The sequence below is a fragment of the Nyctereutes procyonoides genome, unplaced genomic scaffold, assembly GCF_905146905.1.
Source record: "Nyctereutes procyonoides isolate TBG_1078 unplaced genomic scaffold, NYPRO_anot_genome, whole genome shotgun sequence".
NCBI lineage: Eukaryota > Metazoa > Chordata > Mammalia > Carnivora > Canidae > Nyctereutes > Nyctereutes procyonoides.
The window spans coordinates 53,764,418-53,773,483 of NW_026575131.1; the positions used below are offsets into that span (position 1 = coordinate 53,764,418).

A 9,066-nucleotide genomic window follows, 5' to 3' on the forward strand; every position below is an offset into this window, starting at 1 on the left:
ACCTGAGCTGAGACCAAGAGTAGGTGGCCCAACCTACTGAGCTACCCAGGTGCCCCTATGGTACTTTGTTAGAGCAACTCTAGGAAACTAATGCACTAGGGCATCCCCCTTCACCAGGAGGAGGCAAGTAGGAAACCTAGGGAGCTCTTCTGTCTCTTTAGGGCTCTGTGGTCTCATCTGTGAATCCCCACACGTCTTCTCCCCTCCTCTCTCTCTCTCTCTCTCTCTCTCTGCACACAGTTCTCTCCATGCTTCTCTCACAGCTTCTCCTGACTAGTAGGGTTGGTAGAGCCAGGCCTGCCCCTGTTCCTGTGGAGGAGATCTGATTGGACCAGCTTGAGTCATGTGTCCACCCTGGCCCAATCAGCTGCACCAGAGGATTGGCATCACCCAGTGGTATTCAAAATAAGCAACAACAAGGGGAGCCTATCGTGGACCAATCAGATCTGATGCTGGTCCCTGGACCAAGAGTTCTAAGAAGCATCTTTTCCCCTCCAACCCTGAGGGAGAACCAAGTGCAAGGTTTCGGATGGCAAGGACCTTCCTACACATCCCGAGGAAGCATCTAGCACTGGGGGCGAGGACTAACAGTCATTTGCCAATTTGTGAACCAGACTAAAACCATCTTGGACAAATGGCCATGATGACCACTCTGACCTGAAGCCTTCTTGACCACAGCGCCCCCACACACATCCTTTCCCTTTTATTTAACCACATCCTTGAGTAACTTGGGTTCTTTTTTTTTTTTTTTAAGATTTTATTTATTCATGAAAGACACAGAGAGAAAGAGGCAGAGACACAGGCAGAGGGAGAAGCAGGCTCCACGCAGGGAGCCGGACGTGGGACTGGATCCCGGGTCTCCAGGATCACACCCCAGGCTGCAGGCGGCGCCAAACCGCTGCGCCACCGGGGCTGCCCTAACTTGTGTTCTTGATCTACTCTGGAGATATGACTGTGACACACTCATTCTCAAACATTCTCCTCCTGAGTGCTCCTCCCCACGGACTCCTAGCCTCTAGCAGGTCTGACAGGAGGTAGGGGTTTCAGGGACCTGCTCCTCTTGGAGCCACTCAAAACAGGCTTATGTCTGTAAGTCCCCTTAATAAGCCATTTTTCATCAAGCTGGACTTGTAGGCCTTTTTCTTCCATCTTACAGCTCTGTAGGATTTGTCACTTTGCACATACTTCCTTTTCATGGAACAATCAGCTTGTATGGAATTAGTTTATTTATCTTAGGTTTGTTTTTTTAAGTTCATTTTTTTTTTTTTTTTAATAATCTCACCTACACCCAACGTGGGGTTTGAACATACAACCCCGAGATCAAGGCTTTCATGCTCTTCTAACTGAACCAGCCAGGTGCCCCTAGCTCAATAATTTAATTCCCAATAAGGGTGACACTCATAGTGTCAGCTCAATGCCAGTTTGGCCCATTCAAGAGGGACTCTTTGAGAATGGGTAGAGATCCACTGGGTATTATACTAAATGTTGGCAAATCGAATTCCAATAAAAAAAATTTTAATTTGCATAAATATATATGTAAATTAAATAAAAAAGAGAATGGGTAGAGATGGATCAGGCAAATGGCGTTCACTTCCACATCTGCATCTTCACTGCGCATCCCACATCCTCCTGTCTGGCCAGTGTAGGCCACTCTCCTACCTCTGCCTCCCTCGTTCCCATCCATCCTCCTAAGGCCCATCTAGGTCACCTGCTCTGTGGAGACTTCTCTGCCCACTCCACCCACTTTTGTCCTATGCAAGAAGCCAAGCTCCAGCTGTTTTATATGGACTAGCCAGCAGATCTGCATGGTAGGAAAATTATGGTGCTGGGGGATCTGGCTGGGTCTGGAGACAGTGCTATACTAGCAAATGCCTAACAACCAGCTCTCCAGAGGGGGAAAAATGAGTATGTGCATTTATTATAAATTTTGTTGGCAAAAATGTGCAGCACATATCTACAAAAAATATATAAAATACTCTCCATGGGCCTCCCGGGTGGCTCAGCGGTTTAACACCACCTTCAGCCCAGGGTGTGATCCTGGAGACCTGGGATCGAGTCCCACATCAGGCTCCCGGCATGGAGCCTGCTTCCTCCTCTGCCTGTGTCTGTGCCTCTCTCTCTCTCTCTCTCTGTCTCTCATGAATAAATAAATAAAATAAAAAAAAATAGTCTCCTTTTTTAAAAAAAGAATTATTTAGGGGCACCTGGGTGGCTCAGTGGTTGAACACCTGCCTTTGGCCTAGGTCATGATCCCAGGTTCCTGGGATCAAGTCCCACAACGGGCTCCCTGCAGGGAGCCTGCTTCTCCCTCTGCCTGTGTCTTTGCCTCTCTCTGTGTCTCTCATGAATAAGTAAATAAAATCTTTTAAAAAATAAAAATTAAAATTAATTTAAGGGCAGCCCCAATGGCTCAGCGGTTTAGTGCCACCTTCAGCCCAGGGCGGGATCCTGGAGACCCAGGATCGAGTCCCACGTCGGGTTCCCTGCATGGAGCCTGCTTCTCCCTGGGGAGAGCTTGTGTCTCTGCCTCTCTATGTCTCTCATGAATAAATAAATTAAAATCTTTAAAAAATAAAAATAAAAAATAAAATTAATTTAAAAAATTAAAAAAGAATTATTTAGTTATTTGAGAGAGAGAGCACAGGAGCAGGGGGAGGGGCAGAGGGAGAGAGAGAATCGCAAGCAGATTCCCCACTGAGTGTGCAGCTGACACAGATCCTACAACTCTGAGATCATGACTTGAGATGAAATTAAGAGTCAGTTGCTTAGCCGACTGAGCCACCCAGGTGCCCCTTTAAAATACTCTCCACAGGGATCCCTGGGTGGCGCAGCGGTTTGGCGCCTGCCTTTGGCCCAGGGCGCGATCCTGGAGACCCAGGATCGAATCCCACGTCGGGCTCCCGGTGCATGGAGCCTGCTTCTCCCTCTGCCTGTGTCTCTGCCTCTCTCTCTCTCTCTGTGACTATCATAAATAAATTAAAAAATTTAAAAATAAATAAATAAATAAAATACTCTCCATTAAAAAAAATAATAATAAATAAATAAGTAAAATACTCTCCATTGCAAATTCCATAGTCAATTTTTATATAATGCCATCTTTGATTTTCCCTACGCTTGTACCCATAGCCACCTGTGGCTCGCAGTGACAAGTGAGTATAGGTTGGTCTATTCCTTCAAAGGCTAAAGGACCTGGAACAACATAGATGTCCTCACTTCACTTGCTTGTCAGTCATGTTGAGCAACTTCTTTGCTAATCAGATAACGGTCTGAAAGCACAAGACAAATACTTCCTCAATTTCTCCTGTGCTATTCACAACATAACAGCTCAAGACAAGACACACTTTCAAGTTTAATCTCCATGTTTAATCCACAATTTCTCCATCACTGTCTTAAATAAATGATCTACACACAATACATGAAGTCAACCTGGAACATTTGCAGATGGCCCCGGCCGATTTTAAGTTCCCAGCATGAGGTCACTGAACAGAGTTGGCAAGCAAGGTCCTGCAGAACGGCGTTACACAGTACTTCCGCCACGCAGATACAAATAGGTCGTCACCAGCATAGAGAAGAACAAAATGGGAATGAAGTCCCTGAAGCATAGGGTAGTTAGGTCTCAAATAAGATAACTCACGCTGTCTGGCATACAGCAGAGGCTCAATACTTTGAAATCAGGAAGTTTCTAAGTATCGTATAATCCAGTACCACACACCATCTCACAGTCTCCCATGAGGTCCGGTCACACAGGGTCACGCACAATCATAGTCCTAGTGTCAAGCAGGCATACCTGACTGCCAGCTTGGCAAAACGCTGCGCTACCTGTCTTGTTCACAGCTGTGTCTTCAACACCTAAAACAGTGCCTGACACACAGGAGATGCTCAAAACAACTTTCATGAATGATGCTCACACAGCATAGTCACACAGACCCCTGAAGACTAGCGCCTTGAATGCCATAACAGGTCTGGGGATGAGTCTTTATTTCTCACATATTAACATAAATAAAGATATTTTTTTAATCTGTTTTGTTTGCTTATGTTTCTCCAGCCCTGTAGCGGGCCTTACATACAGCAGATGTTCAATAAATATACATTGAATGGATTAATATAAAGTACACTGTTGAGCTCAGGCTCAGAATAAATACCCAAAGTTCAACTGGGGGCAGGAATGGGAGAGCGACTTGGAGAGTCCTCGAGGAGGGGATCAGCAGCGGGGACCCCTGCCAAGCCAGGTGAGGTAGAGTAGCGAGGCATCACCAAGAGCCCCAATAAAAGAAGGCAGCATTCATTCTCCATCCAGGGGCGGGGACCCAGGCCCCGTGTCCATGGGCCATGACGAGGGGAGTCCAGTGGGGACTTTGGTGGCCACTCTGAAGAGGCCCAAGATCGTGGCACCTTGTGCCAGCTGCCAGGCAGGGTGGGCCCCTGCCTCAGCTCGCAAGTGAACACGGAGGCGCTGGCCTGCGTCCAGGTGCAGCAGGCTGCCCCGGAAACCAGCTGCTGAGTCACGAGCCTCCGAGGATGATGGAGGCAGGTCCAAGGTCAGGTCCAGGGCTGCAGCCTCGGTGCCAAGTGGCTGCAGGTGCAGGGCAGCAGAGACAGAGCCGGAGCCCGTGCTGGACATTACCCGCTGCAGCTTCAGGTGCAAGAAAACATAGTAGAGCCCGGGTTCCGCCACCATCAGCTCCTGAGTGCGCTGGTCGTAACTCAGGCCCGGCCCCAGGAATACACCTGCCAGGCCCGGGTCACTGTACCAGCGCAGGGGTCCTTCCTTCAGCTGTACTGAGGGAGGAAGAAGAGAGGGAGGTTCCTTGAGCTGGGCTGTGGAGCGGAGGTGCAGCCCAGGGGAGGGGTGCTGGGGCTCTGAGCTGGAGAGGGACAGAGGTCTCAGAAGGAAGAGGGAGGTGAGGTTGGCGATGCAAGGGAAGGAGGGAGGACAGGACTTCCACAGAGGAGAAACTGCAAAGGGGTGGGCGTGGGGGTGGAGGGGTAGGGGGGTTAGGGGGTGGAGGGTTCAGGGGTAGGGGTGGGGTGGAGGTGGAAGTGGAGGGGTAGGGGGTGGGGGGTTCAGAGTTGAGGGGGTAGGGTGTGTGCAGGGTAGAGGGGTAAGGGGGGGGAGGAGGGTGTGGGGAGCCAGGGTGGGGAAAGTAGAAGGAAGCACTGGGAGGGGGTACAATGCCAAAGATGGGAGGGGCAGTCAGACTGGGGAGAGCTCAGGAGGGAGGGAAGGAAGGTGCCTGGCGAGAGAGGCGAGGGGACTGGGGGAGGTGGCAAAGCCCAGAGGGAGCCCAGAGGGGACACAGAAGGAGGAAAGAGAGTCTCAGGAAGGGGGAGAAGACAGAGGGGCAGGGGTGGGGAGGAGGAGTCTGGAAGAGGAAAGGAGTTAGCAGGGGGTCTCCAAAACCGGGGCAACGGGGGTGGCAGGAGGGCCCCCGCACCTCCCAGAGCCCAGCGGGAGAGACAGGGGCAGGTGGGATCTGTGGGATCAAGCCCCAGGTCGGTGGAGGTGGGGAGCCTGAGACACGTATATTTGGGGGTCAGAGGAGGAAAAGCTGACACCCTGAGAGGGTCATGGGAAGGCCAGCAAGACAGAGCGGGCTTAAAGAGGCGAGGGGACAGCTTTTAGGGAGGAACGGAAGAGGACGAGATGGAGGGCGCCGAGGCCTCCCTGTCCCGGGGCTCCTCCGCCTGTTGCCACCCCGCCACCCCCGCCACCCCCGCCGCGTGCGCCCAGGCGGAGTGACCGCGGGACACTCACCATCTCGGGCCACCAGCTGCGCGAACACGGCCTGCGGAGAGAGGACAGGCGGAAAGTGGATGGAGGCCCCCGTCGCGTCGCCGCAGCCCCCCGGAAAGTGGGGGTCCCCGGGGTCTGCGCAGGCCTTGAGCCCTCCCCCGCGCTCCAATGAAGGCACAAGCGTACACGCACTGCCCACGCCGGTGGCTCGCCCTGCCCCAACCCTGGGGCCGGAACAAGGACGGAACCTCGTGATTCCGCAGACGAAAGAGGGGAGGTTCCCTCCAGGCGCCCTCGGGAGGGAGAGGGGGAGACCCCGGGAGCCCGGGGCCAAAGCGACGATCTCCGGCAGTTAGCAAAGAACCGCGAGCTCCCGCCGCGGCTCGGGGATAAAGAAGAGGCGCCGGCGTCCGCGACGGAGAGAGGGATACGCTGCGGGGCCCGGGATGCGGAGGGGAGTCTCGCGGGGGTGCCCCCCGCCCCGAGGCCCTCAATAAAGAAGGGGTGCTCTCGAGGGGGAGAAGGGGCTCCGGGCGCCTCTCACCTGCGGGGAGTCGGGGAGGCGGGCGCCGGCGTCCGGCAGGGGCGCGGGGAGCTCGGGGAGCGCGGGGAGCGCGGGGAGCGCGGGGAGCCGGGGCCCGGGGACCACCCAGGCGCGGAGCGCGCAGGCGGCGCAGGTGCCGGCGAGCAGCAGCATCGCGGCGCTCAGCGCCCAGGGCAGCGGGCTGCAGGCGCGGCCGGGGGGCGCGGGCGGCCGCGGGGCCTCGGGGTCCGGGGCGGCGTCGCTGCGGGGGCGCATGGCCGGCGGCGGGCGGCTGCAGCCCGGCCCGGGGCCCCGCGCTTTATAGCAGCTCCGGAAGCCGCGTTTTCCGGGGCGGAGCGCGTGGGGATCCCGGCGCCCGGCCCTCTCCGCCTTCCGCTTGAAGTTTCCCTAACTTTCTCTTCTCTGAATCTCTCCACTTTCCACCTCCCTGGGCGCCCTGCTCCGCCCGCCCCGCCGTTTCCTCTTTGTCCCTAGCCCTGTCCCTCCGGTGTCTCCTGGGTTATGTCTCTCCGCCCCCGTCGCCCCGGGGGTCCCTGTGTAACTCCGCTTGGCCTCTGGTCTCTGGGCCCTTCTCGCTCTTAATCTGTACCCCGACTCTGTGGACTGTCGCTGGAGGAGGTCTCAGAGAACCTTGCCATCTCTTGGCCTTGGTATTACTTTTTTTTCTTTGAGGTTTTATTTACGTATTCATGAGAGACACAGAGAGAGGCAGAGGCAGAGGCAGAGGGAGAAGCAGGCGCCCTGCGGGGGCCCCGATGGGCGACTCAATCCCAGGACCCTGGATCACGCCCTGAGCCGAAGGCAGATGCTCAACCACTGAGCCACCCAGGTGCCCCTCAGCCTCGGTATTTCTGTGCGTCTGTCTCTGTCTCTCTGTATCTCTCCCTGTCTCTCTATGTCTGAGACTCTGATTTAGTTTCTTAGTCTCCCTCTCTTTCCCTTCCTTCTTGCCACTCTAGCCGCCCTCCCCAACCCCGCACTAGGGCTCCCCCAGCACTCCCCTAAATCCAGCATATCTGCAGAAGGGGCAAGGAACAGCCAGGCCTCAGCCCCCTTCCCTAGAGCATAAGCCCCCCAGTGGAACCCTGAGTGGCAGGCTCAGCCCTCCCCCCACCTTCCATCACCTTCCCCAGGAGCCCTGGGGTCTTCCCAGGCTTGCCTCCACCCACCCATCTGGACGCTTCCCGTCAGGGGCCCCTTCTGGACCCCACAAGCAGAAGGCTGGAGAGTCCAGGTAAAGAAATCCCCCTTGTAGGGAAGAGACAGTCTTGGCTAAAGCAGAGGAAACTCAAATTTCCCGTTCACTCTCTGCTGGTGGAGGCGGGGTGGGAGGAGGCGCAGAGCAGGGGCGAAAACTCGGATCCAAAAGAGGAAGCGATCATGTATTGAGAGATGGGCGGCCCTGGAAAAGCCCTGGCCTCCTCAAGTAGCCCTGCTCTGCTGGGACCCGCCGGGTGGACACTGGCTCTTCAACCCTCTCCAGGGCTCCCTTGCCCCCGGCCAGCGAGCAAGGGATCGCAGGGCTGCAACAGCCTCGGGGAAATGCAGGGGGGATTTGGGTTCACCGATAAAGGTACGGGATGGCTCCCTTGCTTTCTATTTTGTTGTATTGGGCCTCCTTGGGGAATTAGGGTAAGAAAAGAGTGGTGATGCTGGCTGGTGTTGGTGCACAGGTGCTAAAAGCTTCCGGTATCTGAGCGGTTCATAAGATGTGACGCAGAACCAGCTAACAAGTGGTAGCAGCAGCACCTGGGGATTCGTTAGTTATGCAAATTTTAGCACCACAAACTAGGCCTATTGACACTCTGGGAGCAGAAGCCCAGGACTCAGTGTGTGGATGAGCCCTCCAGATGACTCTGGTGCTCGCCTAAGTTAGAGATGCCACCGCATTGTACCAGGGTCTTTCCTTCGCACCTGCCGTCCCTCTGGCTGGAATGTTCTGCGGCACTTTCGGTTCCCACGTCACTCTGGGCAGAGAGGATGAGCCAAGCACCTGGCTCTACTTGCATCACTCTTTCCTGAAACCTCACTCCCATGACAGCTAAGCGATTGTTTTGAAAACTAAACCAAAATTGTTAGCCAGCCCGGTGGGAAGCCAGATATAATCTCCGTAGCGGAATTCCACCCTCACCAGCCCCCAAGGCTGCTCGGCAGTGGGTCACCCACTGCCGACTCGAAAAGAGAGTGTGGTGGGTGGCAGCTAAAATCGAGGAGTTTGCCACAAGTAGATTCCCAAAAGAGACACCAGCTTTTCTCCCCAGCAGGGCAGAAAGACAGCCTGTTTCTATTGTTGCTTCCCTCCACCCCCCCCCACTGCCCCCCCCACCCCCCAGAGAGCAGAAAGGACAGCTGAGGGCAGAAGAATCAGGCCGGAAACCAGAGTGGTAAACAAACCTGTGACCGTGAACGCAGGAGCTGAAATTTCCCCACCTCAGCCCTCGCCCCCACTCAGCACCCAGGACTGGGGAGATGGGACAGTAAAAGAACCCTGGGAATCTGACCAATCAGGAAGACAGATTTACCAATACTGAGGCCAAAAGGTCCTCTCCCGATGGCATCGCCCCTCCAAGAAGCTCACAGGACCTTGGACCACAGCCTGTTTATTACGAAGCTCTCCCCCGACAGCAGCCAGGGATTGCCTCCGCTGAGGGTGCCTTTCTCCGAGGACCCGAATGCAAATGTCCTGCCCTGGGTCCGGTTATATGGTTATATCACCCCGTGGGGATTTCCTTAGTAGCATATCCACCATCTGGAGTATCCTGGTTGGTTTGTTTCCTTGCTTGTTTTG

The 9,066-nt window shown here is 54.9% G+C and overlaps 1 protein-coding gene across 1 annotated transcript; it reads right to left on the minus strand.

The window, feature by feature from the left end:
- Nucleotides 1–3,341: 3,341 nt before the first annotated feature.
- Nucleotides 3,342–6,533, minus strand: TNFSF9 (TNF superfamily member 9). Its single transcript, XM_055344107.1, has 3 exons — nucleotides 6,279–6,533; nucleotides 5,756–5,786; nucleotides 3,342–4,779 (listed from the first exon to the last, which is right to left on the minus strand). The coding sequence occupies exons 1-3, from the start codon at nucleotides 6,531–6,533 to the stop codon at nucleotides 4,283–4,285; spliced, it is 783 nt and encodes a 260-aa protein (XP_055200082.1). The 3' UTR covers nucleotides 3,342–4,282.
- Between the last annotated feature and the right edge of the window lie 2,533 nt (nucleotides 6,534–9,066).